The following is a 27,049-nucleotide window of genomic DNA, read 5'->3' as shown; positions in this document are numbered from 1 at the left end:
GCCGCGCCTCAGCCCAGTTCCGGCCCCGCCCATTAAAGGAGCCGCGCTCGCCGCACGAGGCGGGGTAAGAGCCGCCGTCGCCTCTTCCACGAGGACAGGTAGCAAGGCCCCAGAAGAAATTTCCACGTGGGCTTATAGCGTCCAATCACTGAAGCCCCTTCTTGCAACCCGAAGATATATACATACACATGTTAGTGTAAACCTTTCGTATCTCCTTTTTCAGTAAACTCGGGGTACGGAGCAGCCATTTTTACTTTTCCCCTGGGATTCCTACCCACCCCGCCAAATTAGCCTCCTCTAGTATAGGCTTCCTGATCATGCTGGAGGCTTGACAGCCAAGACCTAAACTCAGATGTGGAGATCAACTACCGTTCATAGTACAACCTCCTCTCTTCTTAGGCGACCCACCCCACCCACACACACCAATATTCCTTTATCTAAGGAGATGAAGCCATGTTCCTGAGAGGAACTCTGTGACACCCCCCAACTTCACACAAATTTTACCTGTAGTAACTGAGCAACTTACTTAAAAAAACAAACAAACAAACAAAACCAAATGTACTTTTCTGAGAAAAATCTTTGCTGTGGAAGGCAGGAGGGCAGGGCTGTCTTCAATCCAGCCTACACTGAAATAGCTTCTTGATACCTAAGGGATCAAGAGATGTGATATTGGTGTGTGTGGGTGGGGTGAAAGGAGAACCCAGAGAAAAAGCAACACAGCACACATTCACTTCAAGTTTTATTGTGCCTCTTGCATGGTCTGCAGATAGGTTTACAGTTCGTTTTCTATAGGAACTGAGCTGTGATCTAAGCAATCAATGAAATGTTATTCCAACCTTAATAAATATTCATAACCATGGAAGATGGCATAGCACTTTCTCCTACAGCGATGACAGTAGTAGAGACCTGGACATGTTTGCACTCATGTCCAGATCATCATCCCAACTGATTATTGAAAGCCAACATTCAACAAAAAGCAACTTGTTCAATTCCTGATTCCGTATGAAACTCTGAGAACCCTCTGAATAAAACCTTGTAATTCTCACTGAGGCCTGCGATGGGTTCAGAACGCTAAGGAACATTAAACGGTCTTAATATCTAGTTAACAATTTTGCCCCTCACCCCAGCCTTCAAAACCAACCTTGACTTAGGTTTCACAGCACATCCTAGCAAAGGTTCGCACCCTAAGGAGGTGGCACATTTCAGCACACTCTTGGGCCTCTGGTTCTTGGGCCTCCCTGGGTCCACTCTATATAGTGCTAAACAAAAGACTACCTCACAAGCTCACACTGGAGTTCTAGAAAGGAAAATGTTTCAAGCTTCCTCTTCTCCCCCCCCCCCCCCCTCAGCTCAAAGTTCAAAAGCTATGGAGGAAAGCAAGGTAACAAAAGACTGTTGAAAATCTATGATGTTACTAGATAGCTAGCCATGATTAAAGAATAATAATCCTGCAGACACTATCTGCCAGCTTCATGCTCAAAACCCTTAAATTCACCAAATCTAAATTAAAATAACATGAAGTTTTCAGAATCTCTGATTAAAAGAAAAAGTATACATATTGTTAACATATACTTATTCTTTCTTTTAAAAATTAGATACAAACATGCAAGAATTAAAGACTGATTAAATTAAACCAGTAGTTAACAGGTCTTTGCGATTAAATGACAACTGTTCCAAGGGCAAAGGAGACCACTGGTCAGTCCCCTTATCCTTACTTGACAATGTCAGAACATTTTACATGCGGATCTGCTATGAGGGTTATTCCCAGGAGTTACTGCACTTCCCAACATATCTGAGTCATATGAAGTTAGGTGCTCATACCCCAAATAGTCATGGCCCTAACCCTATGTGGGAGGCACTTCAAAAATAAAAATTCTTAGGAAGAAAAGGACAGATGTAAAGGAAATCTACCATTCACTGATTTACATAATTCAAAGTGCCATCCTAAACCAACACCTTTCATTTTCAAAGGAAAAAAAACATAATATATAAAACAGTAAACAAAGAACAGTTGGGTTACAGCTAATCTATATACAGAGATTTACAAGTTTGTCAACTTAGGCCTTGGCCACAAACAAATGCACATTTGTCCCTAACAAAGCTCAATGGCCTGAACCAACAGTTACAGGAGACAGTTGCCCAGAACTTTACAAAAAGCAGAAAAATTGCCCAAATTGAAACTCACTAAATTTCTCATTCCAGCCATGTCTCCAAAGAACAGAGACATTTCATTCAGCACACCAAGGAGAGTAAAGAGAGTGATTGATCTTCGTTGCTCTTAGGTGAGAAATGCAACCACACTGGATGCAGAAAATAGTGCTGACTCCATTTATTTAAGAACCTCTCCCTAGAGAGCCCCACGTAAGAGGCCCTGACCCTAACACAAGACCCAAAGAGGAGCACACCGCAAGCTGCCCGGGTGGGTATGCAGCAATACTATCTTCTCCCAACCAGTGAGCATCTGACAAGGTGATGGGTGCGCTTTACAGTCATCTTTGTTTCCAATTCAACTGGCTGATCTGCTGCCGCTCCAGACACTGAACTGTGTGAAGACCTCAACCACCAACCACAAGGTGGAGTTAAGGGACTTTTGGACAGTTCACAGTACCAACAAGTGTCACAGGCTTCGACCAAGTATAACCACATCCTTTGGAAATCCTTCCATTTTTGCAATTTCAAAACAGCCTAACTTGCTGTAAAATTCCAGAATCCGTTTATCATCTGGCCTGACTTCACAGAAAGCCCCCCGGGAGCCTAGAAACAAAACAAATGTTTTAAATGTAAGTAAGTGTATCATATAGATTAGAACCATGTTTAATACAAGTAACAGCTTTATCTATTCCTAAATTTCATATTACAACTTTTATTAAACTTTTTTAAACGGGGTACATAATGGGGAACTCTGAGCTATATTCGCAGACTGACAACTTTTTTTTTTTTTTTTTTTTTTGGTTTTTCGAGGCAGGGTTTCTCTGTGTAGCCTTGGCTGTCCTGGAACTCACTTTGTAGACCAGGCTGGCCTCGAACTCAGAAATCCGCCTGCTTCTGCCTCCCGAGTGCTGGGATTAAAGGCGTGCGCCACCACGCCCGGCTGACTGACAACTTTTTAAAGTCTTTTTTGTTTTTGCTTTTGAAAAAGGGTCTCACTCTGTAGTCCTGGCTGGCCTAGAACTCACTAGGATCAGGTTGACTTTGATTTAAGAAATACCTAACTTTAAAAATATATTTATTTTATATATATATGAGTACACTGTAGCTGTCTTCAGACAGACCAGAAGTGTGCATCAGATCCCATTACAGATGGTTGTGAGCCTCCATGTGGGTGCTGGGAACTGAACTCAGATCCTCTGAAAGAGCAGTCGGTGCTCGTAACTGCTGAGCCAGCTCTGCAGCCCTTGCTTTACAATTCTTAATACTTAGCCGGCAATGAGTGAGTAAAATTCTTCCCATGAAAGAAAAGACTTAGTGGGTAGCGGCAGCTCTGCACGCCCCCTTAGTCCCAGTGCTCGGGAGGCAGAGGCAGGTGCAACTTTTGAGTTCCAGAACACCCAGGGCTACACAGAGAAACTGTCTTGAAAACAAAACAAAAACAAAAAAACAAGCCAAAAGAAAAAAGAATGAAGGGAGGGGAAAAAAGGCTGGTCTAAAAGGCAGGAACAATCTGTGACTGGGCATGCAGTGCTTTGTATATCGAAGTGTTTTACCCTGAGCTACAAAACTAGACTTCTAACTCTGAGAAACTACTGACAAACTACTCGCTTTTCTACCAGCTAAGGGCCCGTGAGTTAGATTCTCACCATGTAGCTTGGGCTAGGCCTGTTTATAACACTCTTACCTCAGATTCTCACACTCTGAGATTATGTGTACTACAATGTTCAGTCCTAAAATGTGTTCTTACAGTTTTTAAAAGACTGCCTAAAAAAATATATTCAAGAAATACCTGTGGTACATAGAGCCTAAAACATCATCTTGCCCTATACAGGTAGATTTCACCCTCCCCTCAGTATTAATGGTGAAACAAGGAATTTCTGAAGACTCCATTTAAGTAATGCAACAGAAATTGCACAAAGTTTCTTCATTACGTTAATTTCATCTTTAACCACTCATGGGCTTCTGAACAAACCAAACTATCTCATGCGCTCATTTCTCATTCAAGTGAAGTTCAAAATTAGTGTTCATATTATAAAAGGGCAGCATTTTTTCAAGGATCAATGCACACTGAACTCTTTACACCAGTTAATTCAAAGTAAATAAGCAACAAGCCAGACACAGTAGGTGCAGACCCAATCCACTTAAGTAGACAAGGCAGGAAGATAGCTTGAGCCCAAGAACCTGAGGGTAACAGAGATGCCACACCACACTACACTACACTCACACACTGAGCCCAAGAACCTGAGGGTAACAGAGATGCCACACCACACCACACTACACACACACACCCATCCCTACATGCTATAAAGGGGGAGAGGGGAATGTAACTCAAAAAAAAAAAAAAAAAAAAAAAGACCGAGCCACAGCATATACGGAGGCCAGGCCAACTCCGTGGAGCTGGTTCCTTCTGGAGACTGCTCAGGCCTGGAGTGAACATAAAAACAGCAACTTCTGTCAAGTCATTTCTCCTCTTCAGTGTTAATGTGAATTCTGGGAATCAAATTCAGGTCATCAGACTTGCCCTTTGAGAAGCAAGGGCCTATCCAATAACCTTCTTCTCCTATCCAGTGTCACTGTCATCCTCATCCCCAGCTGGCCTGGCACGTGCAGCCATACTAGTGCTGTAACACGTGAGTCAGGACTGAGAGTGAGCAGACTCGATTCTGTTTTATTTTCAATCCCAAGGCCAGTCGGTAGCCCAGGTAATCTTAGCACTCAGGAAGCTCTAACAGAAGACTATGCCAGACTGAGTGAACACATATAAGACCTTGTTGCATGCAAAAGGCTAAAACTAAATTAAACACTTTAAAAGGTATGGGGCTGGTGGGATGGGTCAGTGAGTAAAAGAACCAGCTACCAAGCCTGCCGACCTGAGTCTAATCCCCAAGACCGACATGTAAAAGCAATCAATCCCCTCACGTCCTGCATGTATGCACACACATAATAATAAAGTCTAGCCAAATGATACGGCCCCACAACTTGTGCTCACCATTGGCCTTCAGTGAAGACAGGAGGCAAGCCATCATGCTTTTGGCAACACTCGGGTCAGTCACTTTTTTATGAATATCCATTTTTATCAGAGAAGGGAAGTTGGCAAGGAAAGTTTCTGGCAAAACCTCCTGCTCTTCATGGAAACTCAACATTATTTTCTGCAAAAGAAATATTAGAAACTTTTATACTTAGAAATTTCTTGCCGGGCGTGGTGGCGCACGCCTTTAATCCCAGCACTCGGGAGGCGGAGGCAGGTGGATTTCTGAGTTCGAGGCCAGCCTGGTCTACAAAGTGAGCTCCAGGACTGCCAGGGCTATACAGAGAAACCCTGTCTCGAAAAAAAAAAAAAAAAAATTTCTTTCATGCATCAGTATTGCAGAACTCAGGAAAAGCAAAGCAATTATTTAGCAACTTTTCCAGCTTTGAGAGTATGAATTAGCTTACAAATCTACAAGGTGTTACTTATGGCCAGGTATGGTGGTGTGTCACCTTTAACCCCACTAATCAGGAATCGGAGGCAGAAAGAGCTCTCTTGAATTCAAGGCTAGCCTTGTATACACAGTGAATTCCAGATCACCTACAGATAAACAGTAAAACCCTATCTACAAAAATGAAAGAACACACAGACATAGACAAACACCCTCCAAACACACCAAGTTACCAACCAATTAAGGGGTCTGATGCCAGCAGTTATCAACACTTATTGCACAATTGTGAGGACTGTACTTCAGGATCCCAGCACCTATGGGGAAGATGCCACATCCCTCTAACCCTGCTTTGGAGAGGCTAGATACAGGGCTGCTGAGGCTTGCTGGCTTCCAACTATCTGAAAAACTGTCAACTTTAGGTTCAACCTTGCCTCAGAATATGCAGTGACAGAGGACACTCTCAATGCACAGTTCAGGCCTCCACGTATGCACATAGTTATACATGTGCACACTCATACAGACACATACAAATATAAATCACTTTTAAAAATGGCTTGTTTAATAACCCGTAATGGTTTTTCATGCCTGCATCCCCCAGATTCCTGTAGGTTTAAAGTCAGCCTGGTCGGCCATCATATGTTCCATGAATGCTGGGCTACTCAGGGAGATTCCATCTCAGAAGACAAGAAAGCCAATCTAAAGGCAGCAACAGAACACGTGCTTGCATGTGTGAAGCTGTAGATTCCATCCTCAGCAATATACAGACTTGAAAATAAAAATCTGGGCTGGTGAGATGGTTCAGTGGGTAAAAGCATCCGACTGCTCTTCTGAAGGTCCGAAGTTCAAATCCCAGCAACCACATGGTGGCTCACAACCATCCATAATGAGATCTGACTCCCTCTTCTGGAGTGTCTGAAGACAGCTACAGTGTACTTATATATAATAAAAAATAAATAAATCTTTAAAAACAAAAAGAAAAGAAAAATCTAAGAGCCAGGGTGGCGATATACACCTGTAACCCCAGCACCTTGGAGGCAGAGGCAGTGACTCTGTGAGCGCAATGCCAGTTACTTCCAGGATAGCCAGCACTACATAGTGAGACCGTCTTGAAAAATCCAGAATGAAAAAACAAACTTAAAAAAAAAAGAAAAAGAAAATCTGAGTCAGCTGTTCGAGAGGATAGGAAGCTCCTGAGTGCGTAAGGTTCAGGGTTAGCCAGGGCAATATAACATGAAATAAAATCCCATTTCCAAGAAAAGAGACAAATATTCATAGTGTACTCTGAATTAGGCACTAGACTGAAGAACGTTAGTAGGAAAACTGGTGGGTAGTTTAGAATTTGGTTATTGATAATGCCCCAGCAGCAGTTTCTTAAGCTTGAGAAATGTTGGAAATGAACAAGGGACGGATTGGAACTCTATACTGAAACTTTACCTAGAAACCTAAAAATTACAGTATTAAAAGTAACTCTTAAAAAAGTTTGTGTACCGTATCTGCCAAAGTGTGATTACAGTAACAACAGAATGAAAGAACCATGGTTTTCCTTCAAGACTTGGATCTTTTTAACTAAGCTTTAAGTTAAAGTAAGAAAAAAAGAAGCCGGGCGTGGTGGCGCATGCCTTTAATCCCAGCACTCGGGAGGCAGAGGCAGGCGGATTTCTGAGTTTGAGGCCAGCCTGGTCTACAAAGTGAGTTCCAGGACAGCCAGGGCTATACAGAGAAACCCTGTCTCGAAAAAATCAAAAAAAAAAAAAAAAAGAAAAAAAGAAGTACTGTAGGTCAGCGACACCACACTCACCTAATGTGTGCAAGGACCCAGATGTAACCCAAAGCACAGCAAAAACCAGCAGCTATGGGATGATGTGATGGATGCCAGTGCAGCGTCCACACAGGATTCAGAGGTCTCACTGGAGCTGCAGGGCTTTCTGAGCTAAAGCTGAAGATGAGGTGGATCGCCATCCCCACGCCTGGCTGCCTGGGCAAAGACATGCACCAAGAGGAGGCCAATCTCTTCTCCCAGCCCATCAAGAAATCTGATTACTTTTTTCATAAGTGCATCCCTTAAGGATGAGGTTTGGTTTTTTTTTTTTTTTTTCCTTTTGCTTATTTCTGCCAGTGCAAAAGCAGACTTGAGCTGCCAGAGCAGACTTAGTGTCATTACAGGGGCTCACTACGTTTGTCCTGATGCTGAGCTTTCCAAAAGGCCGTGGTCTTGCTTCTCATTTGTCCTTTGGAGAAAGAAGCTACAAGGGGGAGCAAGACCGGCAAGCCCAGATTGTCCCATGCATGGTGCCACATCATGTCTGCTCCTGTGTTCTAGAAACTACCGACAGCCAGGGGATGGTTACTGCACTTCAGCTGGGGTCTGGACTGATGCCCAGGGCAACCCTGCCAGGGCTACCCCAGCCTACACAAAGCTGCTCGCTCTCCCCACCAAAGTCTTTGACCATCTTTTCAAAAGCCGTATTAGAATCTCCACTCAAAAGACTCAAGACTCCAGCTGTGGCCATCAAGCAGGATTTTTATAAAAACCAAACGAAACTTAGCTGCCAAGTGATAGGTCTCACCTATCACTTGCCGTAGGTAGAGGGAGGAGGATCAGGGGCTCGTGGAAAGCCTGGACTCCATGTGACTCTGTCTCAAAAACGTAATTCAGAGCAAAGACAGCTCAGCAGTTAAAAGCTCTTGCTGTTTTTCATTGGGTCGTGAGGATCCACATCACAGCTCACAGCCATGTGATTTCAGTTCTAGATCTGATGGCCAAAGGGAATACCAGGTACACACTTGGTATACAGGCATACACACAAACAAAACACTTATACAGACAAACTTAAAAAATTAAAACAAAACAAATAAGCACCAATATTGTAACTGAGTGCATCACATGAAATAAAACATGTTAGTCCATTAGTCCACACAAAGCCATAAATTCAATCCCAATCAGCATAAAACTAAAAGAGAAAATAAAGCACTGCAGGCTGGGTGTTGTGTGGCGGCCACGCCTTTCCGCGCTCAGGAGGCCAGCCTGGACTACAAGAGCTTTTCTTTTTTTTTTAAAAAAAAAGGCAGTTTCCCTGGTCAATCTGGCTGGCCTGAAACTTGCTACGCAGGCCAGGCTGGCCTCAAACCTGCTTCTGCTTCCTGAATGCTGGACAAAAGGTATGTACCATCACATTTGGTGATTTTTAAATTATCATAATTCTAAAGCAGTGAGTTACCTCAGCCTCTGAGAGCTCTTTGTCACCATTTGGCTTGGTATACTTCTCTTGCATGAAGGGAATCCAGGAAATTTTACACTTTTTAATGAAGGGGGTCACATCTACAGTGCCTAAGGCATAACCACAGATGCCATCTTCATCTTCTAGGACGAAGCAGTAATCCAGGCTGAGGGACAGCAGTCCTCCTACTAACCTGCTCAGAAGGAAGGAAGCCGGGATGAGCATGTCAACTACTAACACAGTTCACAACCAGTGACACGAGGTCCACTGCACCTCGCTTATGAACCCAACCTTTGGAATATCAGAAAATGAAAATAGACCTAACATTCGTTTTCAGATTTAAGATTAAACTGGAAATTAAAAAAAAAAATCCTTGCAGTCAACACCTCCCCTTAACCCAAAACACGTGCTCTAAGAAGTATCTATTACCCAAGCCAAACAGGTATCACATACTTGTCTCCAATAAGGTCAGGCTGGCTTTGAAAGGGGAAACCCACTCCATCATCATACATTTCTCTGCAAATCTTGTACACGGAAGCCTGAAAATATAATCTAGTTAGGCAACACACCAAGAAAAATGTCAAAAAGAATGACTATAAGCAGCTATGTGTGGTGCACATAGGAAGCTGAGGCAGGAGGATTGCAGGTTAAAGCCAAGTTGCTTAGTAGGCTACATGTTGAGTTTGAGACAGCTTTGGGTCACAAACTTGACTGTCTCAGAAAGAGAATTACAAGTTTAGAGGAAAAACTGTGGCCTATCAGAAACAAACACTACCTCAGTGGGGGTGAAGGTAGACTCATCTCCATGATATTAACAGGTAGGTACATAGCTCAGTGGCACCTAACATGTACAAGGACTACCCCTGCACTAACGGTTATTTATTGGGTCACAACTGTAAAAACCAGTCAGAAACGGTTGGGCATTCATTAATCGCGATAGAGACCTGTCATTTGTATTGCTTTAAGACCATGCACGCGTGTCCCGGTGTGGTGTGAACATGGAAGTACAGGTTCTGTAAGACCATGCACGCGTGTCCCGGTGTGGGGTGAACATGGAAGTACAGGTTCTGTAAGACCATGCACGCGTGTCCCGGTGTGGGGTAAACATGGAAGTACAAGTTCTGTAAGGTACTTGATCCCTGGGGCGCTACTCATAGGAAGCTGTGAGCTGCCTGAAGACACGGGCCGGGACTGAACTCTGGCCCTCCTTTCTGAAAAGGATACAAGTGCTCTTCGCCACTGAACCATCTCTCCAGCCTCGGAGATGAATTTGTAAATTGTGGATTTAAAAGCCAGTGAACGTTTTAAAGAGTCTCTTAGCCTTTCTTTTTTGAGGAAAGAGTCTCACTACACAGCCCAAACTTGCCTAGACTAGATCCTATAATTTCAGACTCAAGTTCTGGGATAAATCCACAAGGACCTGCTAATCTTTCACTTTTTGAAACAACAGTTCCACAATGCTTTAAACACATTACTGTCTTTAAAGCGACTTCCTTCCTTCCTTTCTTTAAACAGCTGATGGTTAGGAGTCGCCATGTGGGTGCTGGGAACTCACCCAGGTCAGTCCTCTTTAGCCACTGAGCCATCTCTGCAGTCCCTACTGGCTTTTTAAAAACAGGGTTTCACATCTTAGCTCAGGTTGTCTTAGAACTCACTAAGGCCCAAGATAGCCTTGAACTTGTACCAATTCTGCCTCAACATCTTAAATGCAGGATTACAACCCTGTGCCACTAAAACCCAGCTGTCACTTGACTTTAAATGAATACTTCTCTGCCTCCCCCAAATAACCCAGGGCACTCACTGTATATGCTATGCAAGGACACAATCAATGAATACTTGCTATTTACCTATCACCAATCCTTACTTAATTTTTAAGATTTTAAGTTTTACTTCTGTATATTTGCCTGTGTGAGTTGAGTATGTGTACCATCTGTGTGCAGGCGCCCATAGACCAGAAGACAGCTCTGGGTGCCCTGAACCAGGGTACAGGCAGCTGTAAGTTGCCATAGGGTGCTAGGAACGAGCTCGGTTTCTCTGCAAGAGCAGTAAGTGTGCATAAATAACGAGCCAGCTCTCTAGTCCAAGCTTTTTATCTTATTTTTTAAAAATTTATTTCATTTATTTAATGTGTATGAGCACACTGTTGCTGTCTTTAAGACACAACAGAGGAGGTCAGAGGATCCCATTACAGATGGTTGTGAGCCACCATATGGTCGCTGGGAATTGAACCGTGGACCTCTGGAAGAGCAGTCAGTGCTCTTAACCTCTGAGCCATCTCTCCAGCCCCCAAACTTTATTTTTTAGGCAGTGTCTTACCATTAGCTCTGGCTGGCTTTGAACTCACATGAGTTCCACCCATCTCTGACTCCCAAGTACTGAGATTAACGGCATGCACCAACACACCTGCCCACATTTTGACTTTTTAAAGTTAAGAATTAAAAGATTCGGCTCAAGTAATTAAAAGTTCTAAAGGAGGTAAATACCTTACTTAGGCTCCTCCAAATGTTCCTAAATTTAGCCCTCAATGTTTTAGGGTGGTATTTTAAGGGCTGGACATTTAGTTATAATTTCCACCTGAGGGGCTGGTGAGATGGCTCAGTGGGTAAGAGCACCCGACTGCTCTTCCGAAGGTCCAGAGTTCAAATCCCAGCAACCACATGGTGGCTCACAACCACCCGAAATGAGATCTGACGCCCTCTTCTGGTGTGTCTGAGGACAGCTGCAGTGTACTTACATATAATAAATAAATAAATCTTAAAAAAAAAAAAAAAAAAGACTAAGATCCAGGAGCTGGGGAGATGGCTCAGCTGTTAAGAGCACTGGCTGCTTAAAAAAAAAAAAAATTTCCACCTGAAATCCACCTCTCCCCACAACGTGTAACACTCAGCTGCTAGGCTTCAAGAAGGTGAAGCTAGGAGGTGAGGCTCTGTTGGACAAAGCAGAGTGTCTTTTAAAGGGTGCAGTTTAACTGACTCTTTACTCTCTGGCACTCATGGCATGAGCAGCTTTGCTCTGCTCTGCCACTGCACCATCAAGATGAGATGACATCAAACAATGGAGCTGACTAACCATAAACAGAAACCATGAACCCAACCCAGCCATCTCTATTTCTTTTTTGAGACAGTCTTCCCATGTAGCTTTGGATGCCCTGGAACACACTGTGATTAGCACAGGCCTGAGGCTCAGTGGCAGCTGAGCCTGATCCCTGATCCCATAAACACATCAGTGAAGAGTCATTTCAGACAGAAGCAAGTCTTTCTTTCAGCCATCTAGTTCAGAGGGCAGCTGTAAGCGTGCACATAACCACAGAGCAAGCTAATAAGCAAAACATACAATTACCTCATCTTTAGGGAAATAAGGTCTGATAGTATAAACTTTGGAGGTAGGAGTCAGTGGCGGTGGTTGAAAAAAGAGATCATTTGCTCCATCAATTGGCAGCAAACGCTGTAGGAAGGGAAAGAAGGAGACAGATTAGCGTTGAGAAGACACCCATTTCTTTCACTGAGTGTGCACTGCAGATTACCAACTTAACATTAACTGGCTACTGCAGGCAGACCGAAAGAAGAGGGTATGCTACACTTTACTAATATAATGTCTCTTTCCTGGGGGAGGGGTTTCAGAATAGAAATTACCCAAACTGACTTACACAGCTTTAATGGCATAGTAATAGAAATCTAATTTTATAATCAAAACAACAAAAAAACTAGTCTAATTATGACATAAATATGTTTTAAAAACCAATCTTAAATGAACCATCTTTCTATAAGATGGCGGAACAGAATGTCAGGAGGAGAGGTTTGGTCTGAAGAGGGTTATCTGTCCAGGAGACGCTTTATCCCCAAAGCAATGCGCTTCAGTTTGCTGTGCGCAGCAGAGCACCTGTTGGGGGGAGAAAAGTAGAGCACCTGAAAAATCCATGAACAAATTCCAGCAGCAAGAATGGATCTACCTTGTTCAGACTGTCACTCGCTGACAAGTTGTTTGTTTTAAGTATATTCTTTTTATTAAGTTACCAAGAAACTACCCTTAGACCCTTTGTCAATCACTTGCATAATCAGTTTTTTTTTTTTTTTTTAATTTTTTTTTGCTCATGGAGTTTCCTACGGCAGACAAGCATGCGCGCATTGTGCATTGCGGGCGCAGATTTAAATGCTGTGCGACCTGCAAAGAAACAATGTGAAGTGTAGACCTAGAGCCGCTGCGCTTCGCAGGCGCGGGGGATTGACAGCATCTCCTTCAGAAATTACTGTGAAAGAGGAGGAAAATTTGATTTAAAATCCAGCTATATAACTAAATTGAATTTGGGACTAGAAAGCCTTCGGCAGACCAATCCTTCCAGCCATCAGATGCGCAACATAAGGTTTCTCATAAAACAAAGAAAAATGTCAATTCAGTTGTGAATTCATATTGATACCTGGAACTCTCCTGCTAGACCACCTCTAAAGGCCCAGGGCTCCTGGTCTCCAATTAAGAACTGTGCTGAAGAGTGACTACGACACCCTGTTGAGATCAGATCCAAGCGGAGAACGTTACGAGAAAGGGGATTTCCTGGGGTCTCAAATGTCCAACAAACTAACACACACTGGAAATAGCTCTCTAAAAGTTCTAAACCAGGGTTTCAAGGCAAGGCTGTGATAATAATTATTTCAAAATTTATAATGGCATTTCAATACTTCTATTCCTTCTGTTAATGGAAAGCACTACCACCAATCAGTTCTACACTTTAATTATTGGAAGGAATAGTTAGGTTATCCGCAGACGTTCCTATATTCCTTATACACAGCAGTAAGTCAAAACAACTGCTTAAGTATCATGACATTTTCTAATTGTAAACTGAAGCAAAGAGACATTTTATTATCACAGCCCATGAAGGAACTGAATTAAACCTGTCTGAAGTCACATTTTACATTTTGAGGAGGGTACAGAACAGGGAAGGAGGGGGTCAATCTTGTCAGAAAACTTAAGGTTGGCAGATACTATTGACAAAAATGAAATAATAAAGATTTTGGTTTTGGTGAGCAAGGGCCATCTAAACCCAGTCAGTCAGTAATACGGTCTGAGAACCAGGGGAGAACCAACTAAACTTCTTGATTTGTCCAAAGCTAAAAGCACTTTTCTTAAAAGTATGACAATGTGTGGTTCTCTTAGGCATCTGCTAGAGCACTGCAGGTGATGGATGCAGGCAGCAATCGGCAGGCTCGAAGGCAGCCAACCTCACAGGCAATAAAGCCAACAACCAAGAGATAACTCATAGCTAATGTTTGGAAACCAAATAGAAATGACCTGCCTAGTTTTCTGACAAGATATAGCAGCGCAACATAGTTCTTTTCCATTGGAAGACAGCCTTCTACCTCCTGTTCAAGTTAACAGTCTTATCAGTACAAGATACAGTGTGCTAGTCAGACAGTCCCAAAGCAAACAAAATTTTTGTTGACAATTCGGCCCATTAAAAAGATCACATCTAGGTTTGTTATGTTTTAAGGGTAGGGTTATTTATTAAAAAACAAAGCAAAAATAAAACAAAAACAAAAACAAAAAAAACAGAACACACTCACACACACAAAAAAAAAAGAAAAAGAAAAAAGAAAAAGCGAACACAAACCCCATAAAATGTAGTATTTGTAAAATAAACATGAAATGGGTCAAAATTTAAACTACAACAAGAGGTTGCCCATTCCATTCAGTGATTTACACTATAGGTAAAACCAAATAACAAAGCAAAAAGTACAAAAACAAAAACAAACAAACAAAACAAAACAAAAAACCACCAATATATTTCTCAAACTTTAAATTCAGCCAATTTCCCCTACCCTCCACTTTGAGACTCCAACATAACTAGCACTTCCAACTAGTACAGTAAAAAGCTGCATGTACGAAGGAAGAGCTGCGTAAATGAAAACATGGTTAATGCCTGAGACGCTGCGCAAACGTGACTTCAGTTCCTATCTACTGCCCTAGATTTATTCTACCTGAGCTACCTCACAGACACAGTCTTTCAACTTAAACTAATTAATCATGACGCGCTGTGAACATCTGCCGCTGTCCATCCAATAGCAGTAGACACTTGTGCTGAGGATTCTCCCATCTGTACACAATGGGGAAGAAGATAATAGAAGTCGTTAGTCATCAAAAGTACTGCATGGCACATTGTTTAAAGGACTGAATGCCAGCTGGACTGGAGAAAGGAAGAAAATCAAAGGCGTCTAACCTTAAGTCTCTGAGATTGGTCATGATATTCTCCCTGTTATGGGTATCTGTACAGTCTCATAGGTGTGATGGTAAGTATTTAAACTACATGTTCTGAGACTGTACAACCTGGGAACATGACCCTCACTGCTGCCTAAAGCAGAAATAGCTTGAGAAGAAAAAGGAACACTATTGGATATAATAAATTTTAACTTTCAGAAGTTCTTGGATTTGGGGGGCAGGATGTGACAGTGAGGACTGAACCCTGCAGTGAAGAGTATAATATTTAAGTGATATATATATATATTCTCAAGCTCAACAGTCTCGATTTCAGGATCAAAATCCCTAGGGGACTTACAAACTTACAATGTAAATCCCTATAAGGATTAACAACTCCCTGGCAAGGAGCCTGGAAGAAGTGCTACCATCCAACTATTAATAGAGATGGTTTTCCCCACCGAGCCTAAAACGAGATTTCTGCCACCCATAATAGGTGTCTAAGATAGAGACATCTATTTTTCTCAAAGGTGCTAATTAAGGCTCCTGTGCTAATAGATATAGTACTTTCTGTGTTTTAAAATCAGTAACCAGAGATTCTTAATATTTAAGAGTCCAAAGACTTATGGACAGAGAACTAGGAATCTGAGAACTGTGTTTCAGACCATCTATTTTACTAAGACCATGAAACCCCGTTGCAGTCTTTGTGCCTACTATGAAAATGGACATGGGAGTTAGCTTTGCTGCCTGCTGTGTGCTGTACGCCCATTGCATGAAACCTGAAAATGAAATGAGGTCCCTGGAGAAACTTGGCCATGCTGGTGCTTTTGTGCCAAGTTTGGGGAATTTAAAAAAAAAAAAAAAAAAAGAGGCACACAAGAGTCCACTAGATGAAGCGGAGTTTCTAGGGGACTGTAATTTCCATCCCGTGCTAAAATCAATTAGCTGTAAAAATGTACAACGAGCAGCCACAGGAAGTAATACCAAGGAGCACCAGAATAGCCTTCCACTAAAGCTCGCATGCGCACAGGGCTGGGAGGACGGCTTCCTCTGGCCAGGCCCACCGGGAATTTCAGCAGTTGTTCCATCACCACAGCACTAATGGTATCAAGACACAGCAAGCAGCAGAAAGCTTACAGAGTCACATCTCATAGAGTTTTATCTCCAGATCAGGTCAGTGTGGGACTCAGGGTTCCATCCAGGAAGCATTCAGTCAGAGCATGTTAAAGTCAGTACTTTCTAACATATTTGCAAGATATTTATGAAATTAGCCCAAGGGAGAAAATCTATTTTGTCAATACAATTACTAAGGCTTTTAAGTTTTTCAACTATGTTCACCTTTGAGAAAAATCTAGGCAAAGAACTGAAGGAACATGGAAATTTGCCAATTCCCTAAGTGGTTTTCTCCCGTGGGATAATTTTAAAGGACAATGTCTATGGATGAGAGAGGACTACTGCTGGTGCACCTACCTAACCACTGCACAAAAGATTTCACCATAGACATGATACTCTTGATGTCCCACACATAGGAGTACATGTCATAAAGGATGGTCCTGTTGGCACAGTTGGAAAGCCGGGTGAACATCCCCATCACTAGTGCGCACATCTCTTCAAACTTGGCTGCTCGTGACCGCCATTCTTCTATCTATACAGAATTAAGAAGAAAAATGAAATGGCTCAAAAACTGTAAGTTTAACAAAATGATCTAAGAGTTATACACTGAGCTGTTGATCAGGCATACACAATTTATCTTAAACAGTAATCAATGGTTTAAACTCTAGGTGAACAATTAGTTTGTATCCCCAAACTGACAAATACCTAAAGCAGACTTGCCTCCACTTCTAACTAGAACATCAAACAAAGGAAGTGAGGTACCAGATGTATAAAACTCGCCCATTATTTTAAAGAACATACTCTAATTATGGTCACGTTTATGCCAGTTACAATTACTTCCATTTAAAAATCTCAAGGATTGCCGGTCGGTGGTGGCGCACGCCTTTAGTCCCAGCACTTAAGAGGCAGAGGCAGGCGGATTTTTGAGTTCAAGGCCAGCCTGGTCTACAGAATGAGTTCCAGGACAGCCAGGGTTACACAGAGAGACCCTGTCTCAAAAAACTAAAAAAACCTAAAAAAAGAAAACAAAAACAAAACACCTCAAGGATTGGGGCTGGAGAGATGGCTCAGTGGTTAAGAGCACTGACTGCTCTTCCAGAGGTTCTGAGTTCAATTCCCAGCAACCACATGGTGGCTCACACCCATCCGTAATGGGATCTGGTGTGTCTGAAGACAGCTACAGTGCACTTACATAAAATAAATAAATCTAAAAAAAAAAAATCTCAAGGATTGCTGTTTTGAGACAGGGTCTCCTATAATCCAGGCTGGTCAAACCCCTGATGTAGTGGAAAACTACACTGAATGCCTGGATCCCCCTGATCTATCCTCAAAGGGCCAGAACCACCACAGCAGGCAGGCACTAGCACACTGCTGCTTTGTGGCAGGTACGGTGGCTCACACAACCCTAACACTTGGGAACCTGAGCAGACAGAACCGCTGGGCATCGGAGGTCATCTGGAACTACCTACCAGTCTGTCTCAGTCTAACTCCAAGGGATCCAAGGCCTCTGGGGAAACATGTCTAATGTATGAGTGAGTACACATGCGCACACATACACACACACACCAGGACACTCTGCCCACATCATTAATCTCACCACTTGGAAGGTGAAGGCAGGTAGATATCTTGTAGTTCCAGGACAGCCAGGGCTACAAGAGAAGCCCTGTCTTGAAATACCAAAACACCCAAACAAAACGAAAACCAAAAAAACCTAGAAACAAAAACCCAACAACATCAACTAAACAAACAACCAACCACTTCCAAATGTTTCTAAGACACTGTGAACAACCCTCCATTCCCAGCACCGTGAGGAGCCACTGACGGACAACGAGCACACTTACTTTTTCCGAGTCTTTCCCTTTGCAGTTGACACTGACAACACTGCTGTTTGCTCGAAGCCACTGGAATTCCCGTAGCATCTGTGCTCCTTTGGGCCCGTGCTCATAAGGAAGGTAGAACAGGTCAGCGAGTAACTGCAAGTCCTCCAGAGTCACAGGCTCTGCGGTGTACAGAGGCTTTTCATTTGGACCTGGCACAAACTGCTCCTTGTGTGTTTGCTCATCTGTCTGCATAGGAGCCACGTCAGGAATGCAGTCTTCCTGCATGGACATCTCTGGGGATTTGGACTCAGCCATGCTCTCCTTATCCGTGTCCATTGGTCTCAACTCCTCCGCCATCTTAGCTTCAACAATCTCAGTTAATATCTGGTTGTCATTCTTGTGCTCTGCTTCTTCTTGCTTTTCGACCACCATATCCATGGGTTCCTCATCTGGCTGTTTCTTTTCCTCTTCCTTGGTCAGAGCTGAGGGTTCACCACTCAAAGCTGCTCCCTGGCTCATAATGGGCTCCTGGTAAACTGTTGTAACTACAGTTGTGGCATTTAAAGAGGGTGCAGCAACTAAGGGAGTCCCATCAACTACACTTGTCTTAGCTCCACTGTGTGCAACTTGCCTACCTACAACCGGGAGAGAAAGAAACAAAGGCAATCAAAGCTAGAAACAAACAAATTGGACTTATTAGAGTATTTTGGGATGCTTGCCCTCCACCCAGGCCAGGAAGACAACCCAAAGGGTTAAGAGGCTCCCCACCAAGCCCAATGACATGAGTGTGAGCCACAGGATTGGCATGGAAAGAACTGACTTTTAAAAACTGTGCCATAGTGTGTACACACTTGTGTGTGCACATAATAAATCAATAAACTTAATTAAAAATTGTTTGAAGCCGGGCGTGGTGGCGCACGCCTTTAATCCCAGCACTTGGGAGGCAGAGGCAGGCGGATTTCTGAGTTCAAGGCCAGCCTGGTCTACAAAGTGAGTGCCAGGACAGCCAGGGCTACACAGAGAAACCCTGTCTCGAAAAACCAAAAAAAAAAAAAAAAAAAAAAATTGTTTGAAGCCAGGCAGTGGTAGCGCATGCCTTTAATCTTAGCACTTGGGAGGCAGAGGCAGGCAGATTTCTGAGTTTGAGGCCAGCCTGGTCTACAGAGTTGAGTTCTAGGACAGCCAGGGATACACAGAGAAACCCTGTCTTGAAAAATAAAAACAGGGACTGGAGAGATGGCTCAGAGGTTAAGAGCACTGACTGCTCTTCCAGAGGTCCTGAGTTCAATTCCCAGCAACCACATGGTGGCTCACAACCATCTGTAATGGGATCTGATGCCCTCTTCTGGTGCGTCTGAAGACATCTACAGTATGCTCATCATATATATATATAATAAAATCTTAAAAAAAAAAAAGAAAAACAACAACAAAAAGTGGACATGGTGGCACACCCTTCTGCATACTGTGGACAGGCATAGAGGCACATGCTATTAATATCAGCAACTCAAGATGCAGAACAGAATCTCCCTGAGTTCAAGGTTAGCCTACAGTGAGTCTCCAGGACAAGTGGCTACAAAGTGAGACCCTGTCTCAAAATGAAAGTAGGTGTACTGGGGGCTGGTGAGATGGCTCAGTGGGTAAGAGCACCCGACTGCTCTTCCGAAGGTCCAGAGTTCAAATCCCAGCAACCACATGGTGGCTCACAACCATCCGCAACCAGATCTGGCACCCTCTTTTGGAATGTCTGAAGACAGCTACAGTGTACTTACATATAATAAATAAATCTTTAAAAAAAAAAAAAAAAAAAGAAAAGAAAGTAGGTGTACTGTGTTTGCAGAGAACCAGAGTTTAGCTCCCAGCACCCATATCAGGCAGCTGACAACTACATCTAACTCTAACTCCAGCAGAACCCACTGCCTATAAGAGCACACTCATTCATTCATGCTTGTGTGCACGCTGGTACCCTCAGAGCCCGGGAGGGTGTCCCATCTCCTCAAACTGAGGTTAGAGATGATTGTGCGTTGACATGTGTACAGGGAACTGAACCCAGGACCTCTGTCTGCCAAGAGCAGGAAGTGCTCTTAACTACTATGCCATTAAAGCCTAATTACTCGTGCGGAGCACAGTGTAAACACCTGTTATTTCCAGCACTGTTGCAGGCCAGACAAGGACCACATAGCAAAGTCAAAACCTTGCCTCAAAAGAAGTTAACAGTTACCTAGAAAACCCAGATTCCGCTCCCAAAAACCACATGAAAGCTCACAAGCATGTGTAACTCCAGTTCCAAAGGCTCCAACACCCCTTTCTAGCCTCCACTGGCACTGGATACACATGCTGTACAGACATACATGCAAGCACAAGACTCAAACACATTAAAAAAATTTTAAAGAGCTGGCCATGGTAATACATGCCTAAAGTCCCAGCACTGGGGAGGCAAGGCAGGAGGAGTAGGAAGGACTCCAGGACATCTGTGGCTCCACAGCAAGTTCTAAGCCAACCTGGGCTACATGCCAGCTTTAAAACACACAAAACACACAAAACCTCAATTACACTTTGCTTAGTGGATCTAAAGTAAGGGGCATGACTGTACTTTTGTGACAACTCTGTAATCCAATCCCCTGATAAAAGGCCTGTGTAGCAGAACAGGTAGGTCTACTATATTCCAAGAACAAAGGAAACCGAGGCAAGGGAATCTGTTGAGTTAGAGGCTAGCCTGGAGTACAGAGTGAAGTCCAGGTAAACAGAGAAACCCTGTCTCAAAGCAAAACAAAAATTCAAGTTCTTCTTGGGTTACATGTCAAATTAGAGGCCAATCTGGAATACATGAAACCATATCAAAAAGCAAAGTCCCAAGGTGGACAGTTTCTGAGGAATGACACCCAGGCCCAACCCTCGGGCACCTGCATACACAAGCAAATGTGCACCTGCACAACCACTCATACACACACACACACACGTATGTATACTTAAGTGACTATAAAATCCAAAATAAAACATAAACCCAGAACTAGTGGACTAAAATGGAGTTAAATGAGTATTTCACCCTGGCAGCAGCCCGCCCTCCCCAGCCTAACTCACTGCTGTACTGATGAGGGACGCCGAACTCCTGCAGCCACTCAGTTAAGGCCAGCTTTAAAGCCACCTGTGGGCTGTAGAGAACATCAGTCTCAATGTCTTCGTCACTGCCTTCGTTTTCTAACTTTATCTGTATTGACACAGTACTGTCTTCACTGTCAGCTGTGAGGGGAAAAAAGCACAAAAATAGTTTTTATTAGAAAACCTCCTCGTAAGTGAAGATGGATGCCTACGTTTCACTTGTAGTAAGCTCAGAGCAGCAAAACACAAACAAATCTCAAATATAAAAACACAACCCAAATATAGCTGTCTCTTGTGAGACGATGCCGGGGCCTAGCAAACACAGGAGTGGATGTTCACAGTCAGCTATTGGATGTATCACAGGGCTCCCAATGGAGAAGCTAGAGAAAGTACCCAAGGAGCTAAAGGGATCTGCAACCCTATTGTTGGAACAACATGATGTACTAACCAGAACCCCGGAGCTCTTGTCTCTAGCTGCATATGTATCGAAAGATGGCCTAGTTGGCCATCAATGGAAAGAGAGGCCCATTGGACTTGCAAACTTTATATGCCCCAATATAGGGGAATGCCAGGGCCAAAAGAATGGGAATGGGTGGGTAGGGAAGTGGGGGGCGCTATGGGGGACTTTTGGGATAGCATTGAAAATGTAATTGAGGAAAATATGTAATAAAAATATCAAAAATTAAAAAAAAAAAAAACCCACAAATATCAGATCTTCCAATAACCACCTACAAAGTCACTTACCTGCTTAAGGTTCCAACTAAAATAAGTATGTTAGAATCATTAGAAAAATTGGTTATACATGTTCACCTAATACCAATAAGGAGATGGCAAGGTTAAATAAAAACATTACACTAACCTTTACATAAAGAAAACACACCTGAGTCTTCAAGCTCTTATAACATCATTGTTACAAAATCACTAAGGTATAGTCTTTTTTGTCTTTTTTTCAGGATAGGATCTCACTCTGTAAGGTCTCACCGGTTGTCCCTGAACTATGGATATGTAGACCAGGCTGGTCTCTAACTCAGACATCTGCCTGCCTGCCTCTATTTCTGAGTGCGGGACTACCCACAGACTGGGCATAAGGCCATACAATTCTGAGTGGACAGGCCTAAGTCAGCTTGGCATTCAGAAACTCTAGCGAGAAGCACATCTGAGTTTGGCTAATCTAACATCTATCATGTAAATGTTATCATGCTCTGTCTTAAAATATGTAGGAGTTAAACACCATACATGCACATTATACTCCTAATTGTGTCTCTTATTGGAGTTAAACAGCAATGACCAAGCCATTAAAGGCCTCAACTCAATGAAAAATTGCAAGGGCACAGACTATAGCTACATACATACACCATGTGTCATGACAGAAAGGACTCCTACCCCAAATGTCATCAGTAACCCTGCCTCAGACTAACTTCAAATTTTTAAGAATTGTATTTATCACTATGTGTACCCAGTGTCTGTGGGCACACACGGATGCCTTGGCACACACATGGAGACCAGAGGGTAACTTTGTCAAGTTCCTTCTTCCTTCCATTCTGTGGTTCCAGGCACGGAATTTCAGGTTGCTAGCTCACACAAGTAGCATCTTTAACCCTGCTCTAACTTTCAAATGTTTATGACCAGTATTTTTCACTGAGCCCCTACACAGCAACTCTCCTTATACTTAATCCAGCTCAACTGCCTGTCAGCTGTTTGCCAACACTGCAAGTTCTCTCTCTTCCTGCTACCATACTGCAGACAGGCATCATAGCATGACAGACACTACAGACACCTGCATGTCTTCCTGAACTGACTGTTTTTTCAAGAGTGGTACACTTAATTCTTCCTACTCAACACCCAGGAAGGTGCACCTGGCACACAGTATCATTAAATGCATGTCGATACACAGTCAACATTCTCACTTTTAACTCTAATTAGTAACTTGTGCAAGGGCATCAGTCTTTTTCGGTTATGTATGGAGGTAAGAGATGAAGACACACTGTAACGAAGGCTGTACTGAGACACAGAGCAACAGTGCTTCCAAGCCCCAGTCCACCACCAACCCCCGGTACTTACTCATCACCACATCCTTCCTCACTCCGTTCATGTTTGACTTGTACCAAGTGGCAAGGGTGTGTATGGCAACGTAGTTAGCTTCAAATTCACAATTTGGATTGGTTAGTACTCCCTTTAGCCGTGGGATGAGCTCTGTGGATCTTCCTTTGTAGGGGCCCAGAAACAGCCTCTTCTGGTCATAATCATTAGCGTGAATGTTATCCCAGATCACTGGCGCTCTCCTAATGATCTTAGAAACTTCTTCAATAGATTCCACTGGAATTTCTTTTGAAACAACTTTTGGACCTAGAAATAATTTATTGAAAGAACTTATTTACGAAACTTCCTATGCGGTTCTTAACATGCACTGCAGCAGGGCTGGCGAGCAGGCTCAGTGGCTGAGAGCAATTGCTACCCTTGCAGAGAGCGTGGGTTAGATTCCCAGCACGCACATGGCAACTCCTCAGGATCCTTGATTCCAACTCCAGGGAATCTGTGCCTTCTAACGCCCATGGGCACCAAGCATGCACACAGATGCACGCAGGTAAAATAAACGTGAAAATAAATAGATCTTCCAAGGCGAGTTTGACAACCTGAGTTCAAGCTCCATGATCTACAGGGTAGATGGAGAGAACCAAGTCTCACAAGTTGTCTTTGGCCTGTGCACAAGCGTGCACACACAGACATCAAATGAAAAGAGGAGTTGGTGAGATGGCTCAGTGGTTAAGAACACTGGCTGCTTTTCCAGAGACCCTGAGTTCAATTCCCAGGAACCACATGGTGGCTCACAACCATTTATAAAGGTATCTAATGCCCTCTTCTGGCATGTGGTGTACATTCAGCCAAGCGTTCAAACATTAAAATTAAAAACTGTAATGAGATGAAATACGCTGGGAAGGTTAGTAGCATGGCTCAGTATATAAAAGCGCCTGCCCACCAAGCCGACGACCAGCACCCTAATGGCAGACGGTTTCAGCTCCCATAGAGTGCTCTCTAACCTACATACATATCCCACGGCAGGGGTCAGGGAATGGAGGGTCCACACAGTCTCTCTCATGTGTAATGAAAGATTTAAATACGACCTGGGCTCAGGAGATGGCTCGGCTGGTTAAGGAGAGAGATGGTGTCAGAAGTTGTTCCCTGACCACCACACGTGTACCCTGACACATGTAATCACACATACACCACTTACAGAAACTGAGCAATAAAGTAATTGAAAGTACATAAGCAGCTTTGTTTTCTTCATGTACACAATTTCAAAGTTCCTCTCTCCACCAACCTCGTTTCTGAAGCAATGGAGATTAAACCCAGGGTTTCACATGTAGTAAGCTGATAGCTACACTGCTAAACTCTATCCCATCTCCCCTGCCTCCCTTCTCTTCAGTTATGTATAAGGTTGTATTCAGTCTAATAATCCTCCTGCTCCAGCCTCCCAAGTGTAGAACAACCACTGTGTACCACACCTCACCCAGCTGCTCAATTTTTCTTTTAAATTTTTTTTTCTTTTTTAAGTCAGTCTCTTCTGTGCAGCCCTGGCTGTCCTGAAACTCACTATGTGGACCAAGCTGGTCTTGAAATCACAAAGATCCATCGGCCTCTGCTTTCCAAATTTTGGGATTAAAGGTATGTGCCACTATGGCTTGCTCCATTTTTCTTGCTGAAATAATAACACAGCAACATATCCTTTAACTCATTTTATAAAACAGAAGTTTCCTAAGAGTCCAGTGACACAGCTAAATAGTTAAGAGTTGCCAAAATAGACGATGCCCTGGGTTGGATCCACAGCATCACAGAAACTGGGTGAAACTGGGTGCATTGGACATAGCTGCATTCCCAGTACTTGGGAAGTAAGAATTGTTAAATTCAAGGTCATCCTTGGCTACACAGAAAATGCAAGACCCTGTCTCAAAAGATAATACTTTTATATTTACCCAATAAAAAGAGACCAGTTTCTCTAATCCCTGGTAATGGAAGCTTTACGACAGATTCCTAAGGACTTACCTGTCCAAAGCACCTCAATTCCGGGTAGAAGCTTCTCACCCACAGTCCTCAAGTAAGGAGACTGAGGTACATTTGGGTAACAGAAAGTGCCACAGTATTCTGAACATACAAGGGGAGAAAGATAAATCAGGACTGCAGTGCTCATTTGTAACTGGGCAAAATGCTTACAAATTCTGTATTATTTTTATTCAAACAATAAAGGGTTCTGTATCATACATGAAAGGAGTAAACTTAAGCAGATGTTACATATGATCAGACATTCAAACTGGGTGGTGTGCCTGCCTGTAAACTCAACTCCAGAGCCCAAGATAGGAAGTTCCCATTGTGCCAGTCTAGACTCAGCAGCGGTGTTACTGAGCAGCCTTTGTTACATGGAGCCTCTTTCTCTTTTCTTTGGGGAACAGGGGATGTAAGCAGCCCACACTAGCCTTGGCCTGGCAGGGCTTCACTGCCCTGCTCCCCAGCACTCAGGTTACTGACATCATCTCCATGCCCAGTTTCCAGAAACAAACCAAACCAAAGAGAACCTTCCTGTGATGTGGCAATTTCTGGTTTCTTTGGAGACCCAGTTAGGTCATAATGATATTTTGCTGTGGCAGACAGGTGAAAGGATGTTTTGCTGAAGCAGACACGATTGAGAGGTGTTTTTGGATACATGATATTTAGAAAGAATATAAATAGGACCCCACAGGCTGTGGAGGAAGCCATCGCATTGGTTCCCTTTGCTTTGGTTTGACAGTCTTTGTGGACACTCATATACTGGCTAGCCTGGCATCAAGTTGCTGATCTTCACTCACTGCAACTTCACAGAATAACTCGCCAAAGAACTAAAGATATTCTGGCAGCTTCTGGCAGAGCCCGGAGGTTTATTCTGGATCGAGATGCCAAAGCTGATGCTGATTCGTGTGCGGGTGTCAGGCAAGCAGACTGATTTGGGTTGGTGTTTGCTAGAAGACTGGACTGCTGACAACGAAGATTGTAATCGCCCCAAAGAACTACTTCTAAACAGGTCCACAACCCGCTTTACCCTGTTAACTTGGGTGGTGGGCTAGGAGGGAGCCTGGCATGTTTGAGAACCCTTATTAAGGGCTGGAGAGATGGCTCAGCAGTTAAGAGCATTGACTGCTCTTCCAGAGGTCCTGAGTTCAAATCCCAGCAACCACATGTGGCTTACAAACATCTGTAAAGGGATCTGATGTCCCCTTCTGGTGTGTCTGAAGGCAGCTATAGTGTACTTATATATAATGAATACATAAATCTTTAAAAACAAAGAAACAAAAAACCAAAACAAAACACACCAACCTCTTATTAAAGTAGGTTTTGAAAAAGCTAAGCCCACAATCCCTATGTACCACAGCCTTACTCAGCTTTGGGAACCTGTATCTTAAAAATAAACAAAACCAGGGCTGGAGAGATGACTCAGTTGTTAAGAGCGCTGACTGAAGCCAGGCAGTGGTGGCGCATGCCTTTAATCCCAGCCCTTGGGAGGCAGAGGCAGGCGAATTTCTGAGTTCGAGGACAGCCTGGTCTACAAAGTGAGTTCCAGGACATCCAGGGGAACACAGAGAAACCCTGTCTCAAAAAAAAAAAAAAAAAAAAAAAAAAAGAGCGCTGACTGCTCTTCCAAAGGTCCCGAGTTCAAATCCCAGCAACCACATGGTGGCTCACAACCATCCATAACAAAATCTGATGCCCTCTCTGGAGTATCTGAGGACAGCTACAGTGTACTTACATATAATAAATAAATAAATTGTTAAACAAAATCCTGATGTTTTCAGTAGTACCAAGCAATCTTTATGATCTCAGTCATTAGAAAGTTATTTCAGAAAATTTTACAAAACTTTAATTTTAAAGAAACTATTAAGCCTGGCATGTGGTCTATGCATCTGTACGCACATCTGTATCCATCCCAGACACACTTGGGAGAATGAGGCAGGTTGGTGTTCAAAAGTCTGAGGCTAGCCTGTGATCCATGAGACCAAAATCTAATACCCCCACCAAAAAGAAT

General features: G+C 43.2%; 1 protein-coding gene across 1 annotated transcript in view; it reads right to left on the bottom strand.

The window, feature by feature from the left end:
* Window positions 1–722: 722 nt before the first annotated feature.
* Oga (O-GlcNAcase) overlaps window positions 723–27,049 on the bottom strand; it is a 34,849-nt gene continuing 8,522 nt past the window's right edge. Inside the window, exons 7-17 of the mRNA XM_021151373.3 lie at window positions 25,042–25,140; window positions 23,062–23,346; window positions 20,983–21,141; window positions 17,926–18,539; window positions 16,442–16,616; window positions 13,203–13,288; window positions 12,128–12,232; window positions 9,242–9,327; window positions 8,789–8,981; window positions 5,141–5,300; window positions 723–2,754 (exon numbers count right to left, since the gene is read on the bottom strand). Of these exons, the coding sequence (XP_021007032.1) occupies window positions 2,618–2,754; window positions 5,141–5,300; window positions 8,789–8,981; window positions 9,242–9,327; window positions 12,128–12,232; window positions 13,203–13,288; window positions 16,442–16,616; window positions 17,926–18,539; window positions 20,983–21,141; window positions 23,062–23,346; window positions 25,042–25,140 (2,099 nt within the window). The 3' untranslated portion in view covers window positions 723–2,617. The remainder of the gene's footprint in view (window positions 2,755–5,140; window positions 5,301–8,788; window positions 8,982–9,241; window positions 9,328–12,127; window positions 12,233–13,202; window positions 13,289–16,441; window positions 16,617–17,925; window positions 18,540–20,982; window positions 21,142–23,061; window positions 23,347–25,041; window positions 25,141–27,049) is intronic.

Source organism: Mus caroli, unplaced genomic scaffold (genome assembly GCF_978045245.1).
Source record: "Mus caroli unplaced genomic scaffold, Mus_caroli_1 scaffold_20, whole genome shotgun sequence".
Taxonomy (NCBI): Eukaryota; Metazoa; Chordata; class Mammalia; order Rodentia; family Muridae; genus Mus; species Mus caroli.
This window is presented reverse-complemented; position numbering and strand designations above follow the sequence as displayed.